At 46.9% G+C, this 20,495-nt stretch overlaps 1 protein-coding gene across 1 annotated transcript in view; it reads right to left on the bottom strand.

Moving 5' to 3' along the window:
- Positions 1–590: 590 nt before the first annotated feature.
- The window catches only part of LOC137272246 (gem-associated protein 4-like), a 28,203-nt gene continuing 8,298 nt past the window's right edge, over positions 591–20,495 (bottom strand). The window contains exons 7-16 of the mRNA XM_067804605.1: positions 7,330–7,494; positions 6,202–6,309; positions 5,848–6,006; positions 5,304–5,670; positions 4,562–4,677; positions 3,561–3,600; positions 3,005–3,132; positions 2,364–2,496; positions 2,106–2,230; positions 591–1,225 (exon numbers count right to left, since the gene is read on the bottom strand). Of these exons, the coding sequence (XP_067660706.1) occupies positions 905–1,225; positions 2,106–2,230; positions 2,364–2,496; positions 3,005–3,132; positions 3,561–3,600; positions 4,562–4,677; positions 5,304–5,670; positions 5,848–6,006; positions 6,202–6,309; positions 7,330–7,494 (1,662 nt within the window). The 3' untranslated portion in view covers positions 591–904. The remainder of the gene's footprint in view (positions 1,226–2,105; positions 2,231–2,363; positions 2,497–3,004; positions 3,133–3,560; positions 3,601–4,561; positions 4,678–5,303; positions 5,671–5,847; positions 6,007–6,201; positions 6,310–7,329; positions 7,495–20,495) is intronic.

Genomic DNA, 20,495 nt, shown 5'->3' on the forward strand with positions numbered 1-20,495 from the left:
TGGTTGACATGTCACTGGTTCCCAGTTGTGCAGATCGATGCCCATGCTGTTGATCACTGGATTGTCTGGTCCAGACTCAATTACTTACAGACCACCACCATATGGCTAGAATATTGCTGAGTGCGGCGTGAAAGTAAACTTACTCACTCTTTATACCTCCCTTGGTCAGTTGATTTTGCAGTCAAACCAACAAGCACAAGAATGGCTCTCCTGAGCCTTTAGGATCAGACATCTGGCCACACATCTCTTATCTCCAGATTTTTTGTAGGACTGTTATACATAACTCAAAACAATGAGCGGAAATGTTCTGTCCATCACGTCATCAGCACTGATGAATAGCCCTATTCCCAGACATGCAGCAAGCAAAACAGAAACTGGCCCACTTGCCTGTCGCTAGTGAAAATCCAGCCAGGACAGAAAATCTCTAGTCACGGGCCCAGCTGGCAAGTGAATTTTCATGGGAGTATTTTGTAAATATATCACTCTCTCCGTCTTGTTAATGATCTAGAGATACACTTTCAAATCATGCTAGATTATGTCCATAAGAAAATGTTCATCATATTAGCAGCTTAATTATGAAAACTGTGTCATTTTGACAATATCTTATTCTCATCTGTTTTGGTAATTTTTTGCATAGTTTCTACATTGAAATTTCTGGCTACTGAAATTTTGCATGCTAGTATCTTTCAGGCATAACTTGCCAGACTGGCTAGCAAAAAGTGTTTCGCATACTGCAGACATGACATGAAAACATTTTTCTCCCTGAAAGTTTTGTTCACATTACATCTTGGATCATACAATATCACATGACTCCGACCTGTCCTCTCCAACCGGGAAAAGCGGAAATCGAGAATAGTTGTGTAAAGTAACAGGTCAGCTTGATATGATCCACATTCAGGAGCTCTCATTTCTTTACACCTGTGTCTTGTGTTTTCTCCCTCAGTTTTTTCAACATTGTCTCTTGTCTGCTGTTGTCCTCCATCAGACACACAGCTTGCACCACAACCTGGTCCAGCTCACGGAAGTTCTGGATGGTTGAGACAGATTGTCTTCCTTTCTTAAAGTCACAATACTTGCCAAGAAGGTCCAGGAGAAACACAAACAAGGGTTCTGATTGGTCAAAGTCCATTGAGGTCATGGCAACAGTCACATGACTTAATATCTGAATGAGTACAAATGACACAGTCTTTTCATTCTGGATGTCTGTGAGAACTTTCATTTGTTCCTGGAACATAGACAGTCATGTAGTTTCCTTCAAATTCAAGTAATGGGATTAACATATTTTGTGTATTAAGTGATCGATCATTTATTACATGATGGGTTGGATCCAGGGTTTGGGAGAAGAGGGGTGCACATAAATCATGAAGTCCGAAGGTTGGGGGTAAAGCTCCTTAAGAAAAAAAATTTCGGTGTGGGCATGTGTGAGCACGCACATACATACACATGTACATACCTATGTACTTGTTTATTTTCTATAAAATATGTGTACTCTCCCCTCAGAGACAGTCAATATTCTCTCCCTTTCTGTGATAGCACTTACTACACCACTACTTACTACACTTGACAATGTCAAGTATCCAATGTATCATATACTGAACAGCAAAAGAAATGCAGCTCTGGCTTTTTATTAAGTTTTTAGGTAGAAGACATAAACATGAACACTTACTGTTATGAGATTTCATCATTTCAAAACTTCCATTTCTTTTGCTGTTCAGTATATTTCAAGTCCAATGATGATGAATATCTCAGACAAAAACTCAACCAAAACCCTGAATTGATTCCAGTTCAAAAAACATTTGAAATAATACCAAGAGGCAAGAATGTCAATTACAGGAACACTAAACAGACAATGTACAATCACAAATACAACTTTGAACCTCATGGAACTCAATTCAACAGTATTCTGTTACTGATATAGTCATCCTTTATTTCAAATATGTCAAGGGTTTGTTTAAACATGGCAGCCACATTTATGTATTTCTAACATTTGTTTTCCAGAGTGATTTTTGTTGTTTGCTGGTTTTAACCTTATCAGTGACTTAAATTCTGTGCAAGGTTCACCAAACCAAGAACACTTGAACTTGAAGGTTATCAATCAACATTACCTGCAGGACTGCCACATAGCAGGTGTTGACATGGTGGACAGCAGACGCAGGAGCAGACGTGTCACTTGATGTTGCCATGACAACATCAGACAGTATCTGAGTCAATGTCAATAAACATTTCACCTCTGAAAATATAAATGTGAGATGTTAAATGATGATGAACAAATGCTTCAGTCTACTTGGCTACCCCACCACCCAAGAGGACATGATAAATGGGCTTCAAGTCTTTGGATCCAAGAATTCTGAGTGCATACTTACCATTCCTGGTTGCCAGAATGAGTTTGTTATACAGCAGCACCCTGTAGGTAGGGATCAGGCAGTCATGGGTGATGAGAGTCCACAGACAACCACTCACCCGTTTCCACTCCACCAGCTGCAGGTTTCGCAACATCTGCAACATCACATGCAACAGCATGGGTAACACCATTTCCAAAACATGGAGTGCTGAAAGGAATAATTCCTATTTAAACATGACAGATCTGTCCTCGAAGTCCCCCGGTCTTGAATTAGTGAGTCTACGAGTTGTGGTTTACACTTATTTTAGCAATATTTCAGCAATATCACAGCAGGGGCACGAGAAATGGATTTCACACATAGTAGGAAAACCAAATTCTATGGATAGTCAACTTCTTTATTGCATAGGGTGCAATGGTTTGGTACTAACATCATTATAGAGCAACTGGGGCCGTTCAAAGAGGTACAAACATAATACCCTGGTGGGGAATCAAATCTGGGCTTTCAGTACGACGCAAGAACACTTAAACTCATCAAGGGAAATGTACACAACATATTCTTTGAAGGAGACATTTGAGCAGAATATCTGTAGCATATGACAAAAAACATAATCTCATTACACCCTCTTTCAAACAATTCCTGAGAGCTGTCATAGAGGCACCTACCTCTGTCAGGGCAGATGTGAGAACATCAGTGGAGATAACTCTATGACAGGTTGGGATGCACTGGTTGATGGCAGCTGCTGTATCCTCGGAGATGCTTGAACACCTCAACAGCGATAGACAGTTGTCAGCTGGTAGAAACAGACAGGAATTTCTCCCTTTATCACAGAGCTTTCAGAGTCATGTACCACACAGTACTAAGTTACCATACATATACATTTTACCAAAAGATTTGAGAAAAAGGTGACCAATGTTTGACTTGTACAACCAGACTGAACTTTTGTCACTTGAGTTGAACTATGAACTGTTGCTAAATTTAGAAACTGTACAAACACATTTGCACCAGAAGTATCAAGTGGAGCTCTTTAATATCAGACATCTTGACCAAAGTTATGAACATACCAGAAATATCAGCCAAACAAAACCACCTGGGCCTGGATTGAGAGTATGATCAATGATCCACAATAGCATGCCATAAACTATGGGTCCTTCAGATTGCATTTAAACAGTCATTGGGGTCACCATGGGACCTTCAGAGTATCAGAGGAAGGCAACTCACCACAGCACTGCATCACATGATGAACTACATCTTCCACAAACTACAACAGAAAAAGTGGAAACAGATTCCCAGGCTGTCAAGCAAATTTATATAACAACAAAATATATACACATTCATCAAAATGGTCATGATACTGAAAATATAAAAGAATGTAAATACTGACTTTGAAATTAACAATGTATGTAATCGTTATTTGTTTAAGGACACATCAAACAACGTTCCTGCTATATGATGGCAGACTCCCGGGAGAACTCAAGTCTGGAGTTCAAACCACTTCTGGGATACTTGATGTACTATTGCGAGGACACAAGATATTGTACCCCTGTGAGTAACTGAATGCGGCCATTCCACCACCCTAGTTGTGTCTTGAAATGAAGATCCACTGATTGATACTACTATCCATGGCAATCAGATAATTTGTCTGTGTTAAGCAAGCCTGGATCTGTGGAACCTAGTCAGTTGCTTCTTACAACTAACAGTTAGGACAGTTCCCAACATGTACTAGCAATACCAACTCACTGACATCAATGAAATGTGCACCAAGTATATGCTTTAATATTTTCTGTATATCGCTCAATTTGCATTCTAGGTGTTCACTGAATGCTGATATAAGTTATGACATCATGTCGAGGGAAATATGGGGTTTTATCAGGGGTCTGATAAAACCATGTATTTCCCAAGACATGATGTGATAATGCATTTATTGGAATGAATGTTTTACTAAATCAAATAGACTTATTTTAAATTTATTAGAGATGTCACAGTTCACGTTTCCTTGCTGCCTTGTTGACACCAGATGAGTGAATGACCTCAATGCAGTGCTTGTTACGAAAGGCTTGGATATGCATGTGGTCACCAAGGTGTGGCAGGATAATATGACTTTTGTACTCCCTGCTAGCGGATCGTGACGAATGTACATAGCTTTTTATCTGAGTCACATGAACCGATCAAAACTCAACATTCTTACATGAGGCTGGATAATGTCTTGTTACCCTACCTACCAGTTTGTGACCGTCTGCCTGTGTTGGATCCAGGAAAGAGATAGTCTTATGAAGGTGGACCAGAACTGTCCAATCAAGATCCTTTGTTCTCAGTTTCAACCAATCAGCAGCCATCTCTACAACATTGTCAGAAAATACAAACTGTTAAGGTTTGGAGTAATGTTAAACAACGATTGGCTGATCTGTAGCATAATCTTGATAACCATTAACTACTCATATGATGTCGGTAACATGTCACAAAACACATCGATGAATGACTGCATCCACACAAGCCCTTTTCATTATCATGATTCTTACAAGTATATCATAGGATGAAAGAAACTTGGTTGTTGGTGTTTCTTTCAAATATACTTCCCACAAATAGTACACTAGCTTAAATTATTTGTGGCAGCACTAGTAATTTAAACAGGTACATGCTGCTTGGAATTTGTTTGGTCAAAAATATACTGCCTTTTCAAAAGCTTCAACCTTTTTACTGTCAACACTGGGCATGCCAGGAGCAGTTCATAAATTATGGCTGGAAAGAGTGTGGGGAGAGACGAGAGAGAGAGAAAATAATATCATGTGAGGCAGATCATTGATTTTATAGATGACATGGATGGAAGGTCACTTACTTTGTACAAAAACGACTTCATTCACATTGTACATGCACCACCATAAAAATCATTGTCATCCCTCCTACCCTTAAATTATTAACAGTCTCTACTTTTGTATATCACAGTTCATAAATGCAGATGCTGACCATGTAATTTTGCGAAAATTCCAGCACCCTTGGTCTGCATCAGGTAGAGGCATCTCAGGCAGGACTGTTTGATACTGGGCTTGTTGACTGGACCATCCCACAGCTCCACACAGTCATCTAGCAGCTCAAACAGACATAGAAGAAGTGTCTGTGGTTGCAGCTCAATCAACCAATCACAGTCCTTGTCACATCCATTCTCCAATACACAGATCAACAGCCTCAAGGCAAGCTCAGTGTTGACTGGTTGTTCCTGACCTCCTGAGTTATATGAGCCAATGAAAGGCAAAATGGTTGCAGAGGCAAACTCAGCTGGGGGTACAATGGCAGCTTCTTTAAATGTGTAGCCACTGACCTCCCTGTGAAAACTCTGAAAAGGTTCATGATATTGTCAACAGGTTTTTCCTAACTATTCTTATATCAACATAATATATGGCCACAGTATCTCTTACATAGGATATTGCATGCAGAATACCTGAAAAAGTCTTAAAGGAGACAATCTCATCACACATATGTTTTAGAATTAAGTTAAAAACCAACTCCTTACCTTCAGAGCTGTGGAAATCAACTTGACTAAATTCTTCTCCTCATTGCGACAAAGCTGGTGAGCCAGTAAATACTGGTTGATCACACGACACAAGAGAGGTTTCTCAGGGTGGTGGTTGCCATAGCAACAACGACACAAGTCAGGCACTGAGTGGAAAATCTGAGAATGAATGTAAAGAAACATGTTACTTCAGAGTATTGAATTCCTTAGGAGAAAAGTGTATGGCCTGGTTTCGTACACTAAGTGGGCAATGTATATCTCAGTCAGCAATCAATAATACCACGTCTCGAGAAAGCAATCATTCTGGTAATTGACCATTCTAGATGTAGATGGTATGAGGCAGGTGACAGATACCTTCAGTATGACTGGAATCTGTCCTGGACTTTTGACTGCAACAGTGACAGCATACTCCATTACGGCTACAGCGTTGACCAGGCACAGTTTCAACACAGCCCTTAGGTCCTGGCAATATACAGATGTAAAGAGAGAGTGAGTGAGTGATGGAGCATTTTGAACTGTTGAGCTTGATATCAGAGGAAAAAAACTGAAAACATAATTTGGGGGATATCGGGATAAAACTGACAGTATCTAAACATGTTAGATAGAGAATCTCACCCAAGTGTCTATTTATATCAAATATATCTACAAGAGTTAATACAGTAACAAATATCTGAGGCTTGTTAAGGATATATTTATCTTTATCATCGAGTGTTGATATAACTGATATCCGTATCAGTGAGGGTGAGTTTTTCTATTTATCATCCAAAATCATTTTTCCTTAGTTTTCAATGAAAAATGTACATATCTGAACACAGCACTGGCATTAGATTTTGCAGTGCAATGATGTCATAGCACTCTGACATCATCAAGTTCATGACGTCATAACATTGTCAGGGCATTGTGAAAAATCTACTGTCAAAGTGATATCTCCTTGGAAATATCTGATCTCACGCAAGCGATATCTCCTGTGAAACACAGTTTTGGATGATAAATGTTTTATGTTACTCTGCCCTTGACATGTCAGATAATATCGCATTCCACCTCTCTGCATGAAAATATGAGGATACTTCCAAAGAAGACATTCTCAGGAGACTGTTGCACCATTCATATTTCAGAGTGAGTTAGTGAGTTAAATTTTATAGTCATAGTATTTCAGCCAGATAATGACTTTAAACCGTTATAAATTCATTATAATGTAGGGGCCACAAAATTTCTGAGTCCCATGCAGGTGTTCGGAACATGGACCTTCTGATGTGAAGTCGGACGCCTTGTCCACATGATCAAAGAGATTAACCCTGTCAGCAAGCTGACAAGGTAAGGATATCATCTGTGGGATGACTCCATGCCCTGCTACAATCATGTATTTCAGAGACACTGGAGCCAAATAACATTCTGAGGATATATGAGGGACATTTTTCCACAAACGGTATTTACAGACATTTGTGTATTCTCAGAAAGTCAAGGAAAACAAGCTGCAAGTACTTTTTCTGATGTTTCACTGGTGAACTGGTTGAAGGCAATGTTCATCTCCTGGTGGAAACTGCCCACAGATGAGAGAAGGTCAGGGTCATCGTGAGACAGGAAATGCTCAAGAATTATCTCCTCTTGGGTCAAGATAGGTAATCTCGAAAAGGCATTCAACAACATCTATAAGAGAACATGTGAAACATAATTGAATACAAAATATTCACTGGAAGTATTTATTTACAATTTTTCTTAATATGAAAATATAAGTTGTGGCATATTTTTGCTGTGATTGGGTTGGGGTTTGGGACAAGGCAACTTGGAGACATGTTTTCTTTAGGGACACATTTGAGAAATTGTTTTTTTCACAGCTGATGCAAAATTTCCGTACACTATTACTGGAGTACCACAAAATATGCAAAACAAAAACTGATATCTTTCTGAGGCAGAAATTTATACAAACCTGTAGAGGTTATGAATTCTTTGAAGAATGTCCTCCTTGGGGTACATATAAGCATTTTTATGTCCATTAAAAATCCCTACGACAGTTGTAACTATTTTGATAATAAAATATTTACAAAACAAAAAACTCGTTTTTGTCTTGTGGGACCACCTTTACAGGGCCCCCCAGGCCCCCTACAGCCAAGAGCAGGTAACTCTGGCCGTCTACCTCGCACCTCACTTTTCATGCTGAACGTATCAGACAGAATGAGGGGAGGCGGGTGGCCGTACCCCAAGGAGGACATTCTTCAAAGAATTCATAACCTCTACAGGTTTGTATAATTCTTTTTCAGAAGAAGTCCTCCTTGGGGTACATATAAGCATTAAACAGACTCCCGAAGAGAAGCAATTGGGAGTGGTATTCTGTCTGACAGCAACAGTCCATTCGATCGAAGTGCAAATCTACAATCACACGGAAATAGAAAAGGCACCGACCTGGTCACCTGACCGCTGATGTCAATCAAGGCGGGGGCGTGACAAAGCTGAGGACCCGCTTGTCAAAGCTCACATGCCCATTGGCTAGAATTTGGGAAATCCCAAATGAGAAACCCCGCCCACCCAAATCAAAGTTTGGAGACCTGGACGTACGGGACACTCGCCAAACTGAACCTTGTCCATACCGCACTAGCAAGCTAAGCAGGGAAATGGAAAGGAAAGTAAGGCACCCAGCCAAAGAGGGCGGGACTAAGAAACCATCACCAAATATCACCGCCGATAAAATGGGAATGGATAGTTACCCAACACCGAGTGCAAACAGATATAGTTATCAAACAAAACTTAATCAGCTTGAGCAGAACTATTCTGTCTACTGCAGGGAACTGACTGACCGAACCGAGCACACTCTCGTGAGTGTCTGTTCAGTTGGTAATGACGGTTCTGACGTGGCCTCTGCTCTCACTGAGTGAGCTGACAACCCCTTTTTGGGGAGATAAGCCTTTAGGTATATAGACCTTGCAGCCTGCGTATCAGTCGGATAGCCAGCCATTCCGCCACCACAACAGCAAAATAGCTGTTTCTCCGTACGGAGCAAGGCTATTCTCTTAAAATAACTTTAAGAGGTTTCATAACGTCTAATACACGAACCTTACGGTATGTATTATCAGACGACGCAGGCAGCATGCACCCAGTTAGATGGATAGGCGCGGTCATTCGAAGCGAATGATCGAATTTTTTTGGGCGGTATGAATCCGGTAAGCGAATGCTAACCCGATCCTTATGGAACATAGTAAGATCCGGGTCTGAAAACATGACGTGTAAGTCGCTTACACGTCTACCAGACGTAACCACCACTAAAAAGTCGTTTTCCAACTTAACAGTTGTAACGACGGGTTGGCCAAGTCATAAACGAGAGGAGTGGGTAACCATTCCAATACTCGAGACAAATTTCACGACCGGACGCAGTCTGTCCACGCCTGCAAGAAAACGCTGTACCCGGGGGTATTGTCCCAACAAGGCACCCTCAACGGGTATGTGGAAGGCTGAAATAGCCAGGGAGTAGCCTCGAATCGTAGAAGCGGCTAAGCCAGATTCTAAACGAGACGGTAAGAACTCCAATACTTCAACTACAGTCGAAGAAAAGGGATCGAGAATTATTAAAATCTAAATATTTTAGATATTTAAATACTTACCATACCATAGGTCTTATGCATATTACCTCAAGCTTCGCTAGTAGAGATCAGACAGACGTTGATTCGCCATTCCCTGAATGGCTACCTCGTATAATCTACGGATGTAGTCACGGAAGTGACGTGATCTCCCTACTCGCGGGAAAGCGAGCCATCCCAAAATTCACTTTTACTGGCAGCAGGAAAGAAAGGTCCGTTGAGTCCAAAGTGGGGAGGAGCATCCAGCGTTGGGAGGGAGTCACCGCCCTATGGTAAGGTAAGTATTTAAATATCTAAAATATACACCTGGAAATTAATCAAGCAACACCCCAATTTTTTCTATTGGAGCAACTTTGAAGTGTTCTGACAATCAAAATATGCCGGGTTGATATAGTTTGACACTTTTTTATTCAACAGACGATCTCTGACAAACAACTTAAAGGGAAAAAGTATCAAGACTTTGCTTTATTGCAACGAAATCCAAATTCTTAAAACTGTCTTAACTTCATGAAAAAATGGACACAATTTACTATTCATCCACAGACGTTGTTGTCAGGTGTATTAACACAAATGTCACATGGAAAGAAAGAACAGTCATCTGAGAGTCTGCACACCGACTTTCATCAATATCTAGTGTGTCCTCCCTGCGCACGCACCACCGATTCCAGACGCCTCCTCATTCCTTGGATGAGTCTCCGGATCTGATTCTGGGGGATCCTGTTCCACTCCTCATGCAGGGCAGCCGTCAATTCGTTGAGATTATGGACTGGTGGGTCTCTCTGCCTCACACGACGGCCAATAAAGTCCCACAAATGTTCAATGGGGTTGAGGTCAGGGCTCATGGCAGGCCATGGAATTCTGTCAATTGCATTTTGCCGCAAAAAATCATTTACAGCATGCGCCCTGTGAGGTCTAGCATTGTCGTCCATAAATATGGGTCTCGTTGCCAGAGGATGGTTCTCAAAATGAGGTACCACAGCCCTGTCAAGAACCTCCTGTTGGTAACGAACACCGTTAAGGTTGCCACGGATGGTAATGATATCCAACTTGCAGTTCATGGAAATGCACCCCCATACCATAACGGAACCTCCCCCAAAGGCCACAGTCTCCTGGATGTTCCGTGGAGCCATTGCTGTGTTCCTCTGCCTCCAGACCCGAGTACGACCGTCCACCATGTGCAGCAAGAACCGGCTCTCATCTGAGAAATGGACCTTCCTCCAAGAGGCAATGTTCCAGTGCAAACGGTCATTACACCAGGCCAGTCGGGCTGCCTTATGGGCTGGAGACAGTCTGGGTCGCTTGATTGGCCTCCTTGCCCGGTATCCTGCAGCTTTCAGACGATTCCGAACAGTCCTGTTCGAGATGGGTCTCCCTGGAAGCCACTCCTGTCTCAACCGAGAGCTCGAGTCGAAGGACCTGCGCCGTACAAGTCTCAGTAAAGCTCTGTCCTCCCGGACTGTGGTCTTCCTGGGTCTTCCTGGTCTAGGCAGGTCTTTAACTTCATTAGTGGCCCGGTATTTTTTCAAAAGTTTTGAAATTATGGAATGATGTCGTCCGATTTGAGTCCCGATTTGTCTTAGAGACATACCAGCATTCCTCATGCCGATTATTTGCCAACGAGTGGCCTCTGATAATTTCCTACGTGCCATGACATTGAAATGAATGAAAAACCGAATGCAATCGACAACCTGCGCTTGTAAACACCCCAGGGAAAAAGTGCATTTTTCGAAAGTTGAGGTTAAAGCAATGCACGTGCGCTGTGCAAGCTTCACGCGCGTCATATCAACCCATGAAAAGCTCATGCTGTATGTCAATACATCAAAATTGAATAATCAATCATCAAAATTACTTCGTTAAACTTTGTTAAGTTTTTATGTGTCTTTGAATTTGGTGTTGCTTAATTAATTTCCATATGTATATTTAGATTTTAATAAATTTTTAACTTACCTTACCATAGGTCTTATGCATATGGCTTCGACAGAGAGGACGGTGGTGTGGACTCCGGAGGACCTTCACATCTTCAGCAGACCAAGCACATGCACAGGAGACCCGGGAGACCAATGCCAACGTCACAGGGCAAACCTGGAAACAGGACAAAGGATAACCCAAGGGAACTCCAAAGAGAAACCGACGCACCCAAAGGGTGAGGTTAATCTTAAGACCAAAGGTAAGAACAACACAATTACCTAATGGGCGGAAGGCTGGGTGAGTTGCTGTGCAACCACCAACGGGCCAAAAGACTGAAGCCCCTCCATGTCCTCGACAGCCAAGTCCCTCAGGTAGTGTGAGGCAAAAACGGTGGACGACTTCCAAAAACAACCCTCCATAATCTGTGGCACCGTACAGTTCCTGTGGAGGGCCATAGTGGACGCCAGGGCTCTAATTTCATGGGGGTTGTTCGCCGTCGGATGGGGGAGTTTCTTGGCATCGTACGCCGCCAGGATAGTCGCACGAAGCCACAGAGCAATAGTGTTTCTATTAACTTCCCCCTTGCACGATGAAGAAAAAGGGATAAACAGTCTCTTTCGGGAATGTCTCTTCAAGGCAGACCTCTGGATGTAATATCTAAGGGCCCTGACTGGACACAGGAACTCCTCCTCCGTATCATGTCGTCCGAGGATGGTCGATAAAGGCGGGATGGAGAACCGTCTATCTGGTTGCCCGGGAAGCTGATTCTTGGCAATGAAGTCCCACAGCAATCCCAAGTGGACTCGACCATGCCTAGCTTGTTCAAAACGCACTTGTGTGACATCCAGGGCATGAATCTCACTAACTCTAGCTGCCGTAGCTAGGGCAAGTAAGAAGACCGTCTTCCTGGACAACAGCTCGAAGGAAGCATCCTCTAGGGGCTCATATGGGGAGCCTCTCAAGTGTTGCAAAACAACATTCAGATCCCAAGCTGGAGGGCGGAACTTGACCTTCTGGTCCTCCAACTTGAACGCCTTCAGCAGGGCAACCAGTTCTGGAACTTTAGAAATCTGACGATCCGTCTTGACCGCCAAGACGGAGTTCAACGCTGACAAGTAGGTACCCAACGTACTCCCTTTGAGATGCTTGGAATTACATAGAAACATAAAAAAATTCGCCACGAACTGTGGGGAAGCTGTCATGGGATCCTGTGATCTCTGAGCACAAAAGCTTTCAAATGAGCGCCACTTGTCATCATAGAGGGATCTGGTGGATGTCCGATGAGCTCGGGTTATGGCATTCGCCACATGCAAGGAATAGCCTTTCGCCCTTAATGCCTTCTGTAAATGGTCCAGCCGTGCAGATGGAATCTCAGCGGATCTGGATGGAGTTGTTGGCTGTGCGGATGACGAAGGAGGTGTGGCCAATCTGGAAGCTGAACCGGATCTCCGCTGACGAGGCGTCGCAGATCGGGGAACCACGGTCTGGCTGGCCACCAGGGCGCGACCAAAAGCAGTCTCAGGTTCTGTGTCTGCTTGATCTTGCCAATCACTTCTGGGAGAAGAACGGGTGGTGGAAAAGCGTACGCGTCTAGACCCTCCCACGACAGAGATAGAGCGTCGACTGCCCAAGCCTGTGGATCCGGTACGGGAGACACGTAAGTTGGTAGCTGATGGTTGAAGCTGGTGGCGAAGAGGTCCACCAGGGGTCTCCCGTGGCGAAGGCAAATCTGACGAAACACGTCTGGATGAAGCATCCATTCCGTCGGTGAAGGTCTGCCTGGGCGCGACAACGCGTCTGCCAGAATGTTCTATCAGCCGGGTATGTGTCGAACCCTGATTGTGATCCCGTTGCTGTCTAGCAGATCTGCTAACACGAACATCTGGTCTAGAAGTTGCTTGGACCTGGTCGTGCCCTGATTCCGGATAACCCAGATGACTGTGGAGTTGTCCGACGCCACCAGGAGCTTGGTGTTGGACAAAATCGGTAGCCAGCGGCGAACTGCTAGAATGACGGCTTGCAATTCCAGGTTGTTGATGTGCCACAACCTTTCGGCGTCGGACCACAGCCCTGAGGTCGTTCGGCCCGCCAGATGGGCGCCCCACCCTAGTAGAGACGCATCCACGAACAACTCGTGGTCGTGACTGGAGTCTTCCAAACAGACGCCGACGCAGACATTCGATTCTACCATCCACCACCGGAGATACTGATGTAGATGTGGAGGTAGAAGAACCCGTGACTTGAGGTCGTTCATCTGGATGAATGGTGACAGAAACCTCTGTAAGGGCCGTAGCATAAGGCGCCCTCTGAGAGTAAGATCCTGCGCCGATGTCAAAAGACCCAACAGAGACTGCCACTCTCTGAGGGTCATGGGTTGAGAGAGACCGAGAGAGATCCGCAAACGCCAGAATCTTTAGCCATCGATCTGGAGGGACCCTGACAAGATTGTCTTTTGTTAAAAATAATCCCCCGATGAAGGTCAGTTCTTGAGTTGGTTCCAGATGTGACTTGTTGGTGTTGACCATCCAACCCAGTTGATGCAGCAGGCGGGTGGAGAAGTCCAACTGTTTGCGTAGCAGTAGAGGACTGCCGTGGTTGAGAAGGCAGTCGTCTATGTATGGATCGAAGTCCACTCCCCTTAGATGAAGAAACCTGGTAACCGGAAGCGTGATGCGTGTGAAAAGCCACGGGGCCGTAGAAATGCCAAACGGAAGCACCCTCCACTGGTAATGTATTCCGTTGAAGACGAACCTCAGGTACTTCCTGTGACGCGGATGTATGGGAACATGTAGGTAAGCGTCCTGTAGGTCCAGACTGGCTAGCCAAGCCCCGGGAGACAATTTGGCTCGAATCTGCTCTAGGGACGTCATTCGGAAATGAGGAGGGTCGGCCAGATACTGTCTGTTGAAGACCGCCATGTTGTGAATCATGCGCATCTTGTCGGAATCTTTCTTTGGCACCAGGAAGATGGGTGAGTAGAACCCCGGGGAGCGGTGGGGTTCCAGCACTGTCTCTATGGCTCTCTTGGATAACAGAATGTCGATATTGGACTCTAGGAGAGCTAGTTGGTGTTGAGGATATATCCGCGACTGGGGAGTAGATGTCAGCGGTGGAGTCTCGACCAATGGTAGTTTGTAGCCGGACTTCAGAATCTTGCTTACAAACGGATCCTCTAGGAATGACCAGTTGGGCCAGAAGATCCCTAGTCTCCCACCTACTGGAGTCGGATGGACAGGTACGACTGGGGGTGGGAAGTCCCAGTCGGAGACATCCACGGCTTCAGCGACCAGAGTAGGGGCGCTTGCCTCTGCCTTGCCCTGGCGTCGAGGGGGTGTCCCGACTGCGCTCCTGGGGCTTCCGCTGAGTGTCATTATCCTTGGTGCGGCCCCGTCCCCTCCCAAAGGAGGAGCGGATGGATTCCCTCCTGGGAATATAGCGCTTCTTTCCACTTCCTCTGGCTCTGCCACGAAAGGCAGAACCAAGCGCCTCAAAGGTAGACAGCGCGACTTCAGTGTTCGTTAATTCCGCGTGCGACTTGTAAATATCTGGAATCTTGTCGGCGAACAGAAACTTGGAAGTGAGCCCGAAGTAATTGGCGCTTAAATTCCTCCTGCCAATTACATGTATCCAGGAAGCCGGAGCGGCGAACCGAAGTTGTCATAGCCAACGCTGCACGTAAGTGACCGAGTAAGTCATGAAGAACTTTGCCCTGCCACTGGAAGATCGTCGTGAGATGATCCACCCTGGAGGCGTTGTCTTCTGATAGGTCTGCTGCAGCCGCTGAAGTAGCTGAGGCTAACGCCGAAATGGGTTTAAGCATACGCTTGAGTTCCGTGTCAATAGCTGCTAATTTGGAGTCCTGCACTTTATAAGCTGAGAGTGAAGAACTTGACAAGCGCTTGAGTGAGTCGTCCTGGGCTGCACCATTATCTGTGAAGTCTAGGCTGTGGATCTTGTAATCAGACTTCCTTGACTTAGACGCCTTGATCGTAGGATTCAGAGACAGCTTGGCAAAAACCTCGTCCAGGAGAGACACTGCATCCGCCACCATAGGATGAGGTGGAATGAGTAGTTCCGGGGACAAACGGATGGACGCCGGATTATTAGGATCGACTGACGGAGAAGGACAGTCAGGTAGCCTGTCAGCAATCCACTCAAACACTGCCGATAGTGGTAGATAGGTGCCATCATCCTCGCCTACACCTGCCTCTTCTTCATAGTCAGGGCAGAAGTGTTGCTCCTCCAAATCTTCCCAAGAGACTGAAGTCGATTCCCGCCGCTGGGTGGAAGAGGTAGAAGGCGTCCGAGTAGAAGAATCCTTCAGTGAAACTCGCGAGGCCTCTGGTGAACGTGAACGCCGGGTTCTGGAAGAGCGCCGAGGAGATCTGGATCGCGAACGGAAGCGCCGTCGTCTAAGAGAGCGTGAGCATGAGCGCGAGCGCCGGTGCCGACTACGGTGAGGAGAACGGGAGCGCCGATTCCTCGGAGATCTGGACCATGATCTGCGTCTCGAGCGCTCAGCTTCTAAGCGTCGAGCGCGCTCCTCGTCTAGCTGACGTTGTAGCACCTCTTCTCTAGATAGCGTGTGAGAAATCCTGGGGATCCGGTAAGGCGCTGGCGGAGGCACAGGAGCCGGCGTCTGAACAAGCGCTGGCGTAGGTATAGGTGCTGGTATTGGAACCAGTGAAGGTGTCCCCATCAAGGCTGTAGACGCTGACGTGGGCATAGGCGCTGACGTAGGTGTCGGTGCTGGCATAGGCGTAGGCGTTGACGTTGAAATTAGTTCGGGAATCAAGGCAGGCGCTGACATGGGCGCTGGCACAGTAGCTGAGGTCGGCGCTGGCTCTCTAGTAGAAGTGCTGGGCGTCAGGAGAGACCGTAATAGCCTCTGAACTTCTGGGTGCGCTAAGGCGTCCGGACGGGATAAGTCAACAAAGGCGTCCGAGCGAAGTGGCTCCGGAGACGATCGAACCGGCGTCGTAGATGAGCGCTCCAAACCAGACGTCGGCGTTGGTGCTGTAAAGGTAGGCAGCTCCGGGTCGTCCTGTAAAGAACCTAAAGAAGAAGCTGGGGAAGACATTCTCCTCTTCCGCTGAGTAAACCTCTTTCTACGGACAGCTAAAAAGGTCTTGAAATCCGCCACTGAAAGACTAGTACAATGCTGACAGCGGCTGTCAAGGGAACAGGTCTGCGATGCACAATCCGGACACCAGGGGTGGGGATCCTTGGCTGACTTCTGCCCCTTGCAGACAGTACAAAACTGCCGAGTCATACACAGTTAACTGCAACAGATAAAAACATACCCGAAGCGTGAAATAAAACAATAACGCTAGAGGTAGAAACGAAAAACACCCCTACATAAAAAATGCAGCAAAAGCGCACCCCCAACCTAAAGTGGGTACGCCTGTAAGCTCGCGACAGCGACGGCTAGCAACCAACATGGCTACCTGTGAAACATGCCACGTGGGACAAAAAACACATGAAAAACGGCAAAAATCGGGAGGAAATACCATACAAAATAGCAGAACAGATGGAGGAAGTATTCCTGACGGAATAAAGAACCTCCAAGGCCGCCATGACACCTCACAAACGACGCAGGAAAACCCACATCGAAGTGAGAAAAAAAAAGAAACATTTACAACACGAGGTAGCAAGGTAAGTGAAGTTAAATTCAATTTAACTAACCACACACCTAGGGAAACAAGACATACCTACCTGTTGAACGACAACTTTATTCAACACAATAGAAAACTCCGAGTGAAACAAACACGTCTGATCAGACGAACGCTAGAAGTAAAAGTGAATTTTGGGATGGCTCGCTTTCCCGCGAGTAGGGAGATCACGTCACTTCCGTGACTACATCCGTAGATTATACGAGGTAGCCATTCAGGGAATGGCGAATCAACGTCTGTCTGATCTCTACTAGCGAAGCTTGAGGTAATATGCATAAGACCTATGGTAAGGTAAGTTAAAAATTCCCTCTATTTCCACACCAGCGCGCATAACAGGCTCACCTATCCTCACACTGTACATTTGTGGAATCCGTCCACGAAGCCAGAATTGTGTCTGCAACTGATGCAGGAATTCCGCTCTTTTGGAGACGATTCCGGACAGTGGCCAGGCCACCCACTGAATCCTGGGGATTGGGGTGAGGCTGGCCGTCCTGGGATAGTAGGTTCGGTCGCCGCGGTAATAGTACCGGCGGCTACACTAGCGACCTGAGTATTACCGGAAACCAGCGTTGAGACGGCCACAGAGGTGCGAGAAGCACTAGTAGCCGCGCTGGTTGGGTGGCAAGCTGAGACAGAACTTTGGAAATCAGGGGAATTGGCGTAAACGCCGACACCACCCTGTCCGTCCAGTCCCGCTGGAAGGCGTCGGCGGCAATCGCTCTCGGATCAGGAATCCGCGAACAAAAACCCCGGAATCTAGTTCGTCACTCCAGAGGCAAACAGATCCACCTAGAACGACCCAGACAACTGGGAGATAATCCCGAATATCTCCCGATCGAGCAACCACTCGTGGGGAGCCAGAACACGTCGTGAGAGCGCATCTGCACGCACGTTGTCGATCCCTGGGAGATACACAGGCATAACCCGTATGCTGAACTGATCGCACCATAGTAGAAAACTGCCACGCCTCCTGAAGGAGCGACGGAGGCACAGTGCCGCCCTGCTTCAGAATGTAGGACATCGCCGTCTGGTTGTCCATCTCTAGACAAACCACTCGGCTTCGAACCTGATCCACGAAGCGTTCGAACACCAACGTCACAGCTCTCAACTCTAACACATTGATGTGCAAGGTCGCCTCTTGGTCGGACAATAGTCCCGACATCGCGAGGTCGCCCAGGACGCATCCCCCCCAACCCTGTGAGGGAGGCATCCGTCTGAACTGTGAGCGACGGTACCGGGGTCATCAGAGGTAAACCTTTGAATAGATTCCCGGTATCTGTCCACCACCGCAAGTGACGTATCAACCACTGGGGAATAGCCAGATTCTTCTCGTAGCTCTCCGAGTGGGACCACTGTTGTGCTAACGCCTGCTGAATGGAACGCATTCTCCGACGTGCACGCCAGACTATGTCCACCGTCGCCGCCATGTTGCCTAGCAACTGAAGCCACGTCCGTGCTGAGGCAATATGGGACTGAAGGAACCTTAACACTATGCCCTGTACCTTAAAAATGCGCTCTTGGGACAGAGAAACCACCCCTCGGGTTGTCTCCAACCTCGCCCCTAAGAAAACCAGATCCTGCCTCGGCACCAATTGATTTTTAAGATAGATAACCCAACCTAGTCTGGTGAGAATATCCATCACCTGCTGTGTGGATTCTCGACTTAGGTGTTGGGAGAGCGCTCTGAGGATCCAGTCGTCCAGGTACGGGAAACAAAAGTTGCCCTGCGCCCTGGCGACCTGAACTGGTACTAGCATGAGTTTGGTGAACACCCTTGGCGCCGTGGAGATGCCGAAAGGGAGCACGCGAAACTGATAACAAACCCCGTCGAAGGAAAACCGAAGGTATTTCCTGAACTCGGGATGCATCGGTACATGGAGGTATGCGTCTTTGAGGTCGATTGACGTAAGTCAATCCCCTGCCTCTACAGACGAGATCACTAACCTCAGTGTCTCCATCTTGAAAGACGGCACCTCTATCAAGTTGTTCAAACCCTTGAGATTTAGAATGGGTCTGAACCCTCCGTTCTTTTCGGTTACCAGGAAATAAGTGGAGTAAAACCCCATAGTCTCCTGTCCTGATGGAACCATCTCTATAGTTGCCTTGTCCAGTAAAGACTGAATTTCGGCACGGAGGATTGCCACCTTTTCCGGCGACTTCGGCACCGGAGTGCAGCGAATCCCGGCAAAAGGAGTAAGCTCTCGCTTCCACTGTGGCGTGTGGCCATCCCTGAGTAATAACGGGAGGCGACCACCCACAGGAATTTCGGGTAGAAGGCAAAGTGTTCCGGCCGACGGCAGAGATTGCCGCTTGCAACGGGACAACTGAGGGCTCCGGAGGTACTCCCTTTACCCCTGCCCTTGCTCTTCCGTGCCTGTAGTGGAGCAGTCCACTTCGGCGCATCCTTAGACTGAGTCGCAGGATAGCTTGAGCTGAGGACCGAAGGCCGCGAGCGAGAGGTGGAGGGTTGTTCAAGAAAAGACTTAAGAGTCCTTGAATTGACTAACGGCCTCCGCAGCCTCACTAACTCCCGTCAAAGCCCCCGGGAACAGGGTCAAGCCCAGTCGGAAAGGCAGAGACAGCAGTGCCTGCTGTGTAGCCGGTGAATACCTGGCGACAGCCATAACCTACGAAGGCCAATCACAGCATACACCATCTGACTCGTGAACGCATTGAGTCGCGCGTCAAATGTGAATGCACCTCCGTAAGTTGCCGCTCTAACGTGGACGAGGAAAAATCCTCGTCCCGGTCCTCCTGCGACACCACCTGCCTCTGCAAGACAGAGAGGTAGGCTGAGTGCACCGCAACCTTAAGTTGCTGCACGGCGTTCCGATATTGCTCCTCAAAGGAGCGGAAACCGAGCGCAACACCTGGTTCGATGAGGTACAAAGCGGCAAGCGGCGACCCTGACAAGCCGACGCCTGGCAGTGGCCAGACGACCCCCCAAGCGCGATCGAGGCGTACACTCACTCGTCGACAACGGGAGGGTCAAATAGCGCATCGTCCCCCATCAAGTAGCCGGTCAAGCTCTGGGAGATCGAACCGCGAACGGCTACCCTACAGGAGCGGATTAATTACCTCACTGAGGAGTGAAGGTAAAATAGGCAATTGAGCCTCAGCCACCCTACACGGAGCAAACGCTTCCCCAAGAAGACGAAACTCCGCGGGATCGGGGGCGTCCGCAGGGACGACCACCTGCGGCACAGCCCCTTGATCTCGGCTACCCTGCACGGAGTAAACACTTCCCAGGAAGACGAAACTCCGTGGAATCGGGTCAGTGCTACCGCGATCCATTCGCGTACCTGCCCCGGGGACGAACGGAGCGAAAAGCTCCGAATCGGCCTCCGTCGGTTCGCCGAAAAAGGAAGGCGTCGAGACCTCGTGAGATCGACCGCCGAAGTAGGGACCCCGATGCACTGAGCGGAACCGATGCAGGCGGCAAAGCCGGTGCTCGAACCGCCAGTTTGGTTGCCGGTAACCCCGACGCACAAGGGACCCG

The sequence above is a fragment of the Haliotis asinina genome, chromosome 2 (genome assembly GCF_037392515.1).
Source record: "Haliotis asinina isolate JCU_RB_2024 chromosome 2, JCU_Hal_asi_v2, whole genome shotgun sequence".
Taxonomy (NCBI): domain Eukaryota; kingdom Metazoa; phylum Mollusca; class Gastropoda; order Lepetellida; family Haliotidae; genus Haliotis; species Haliotis asinina.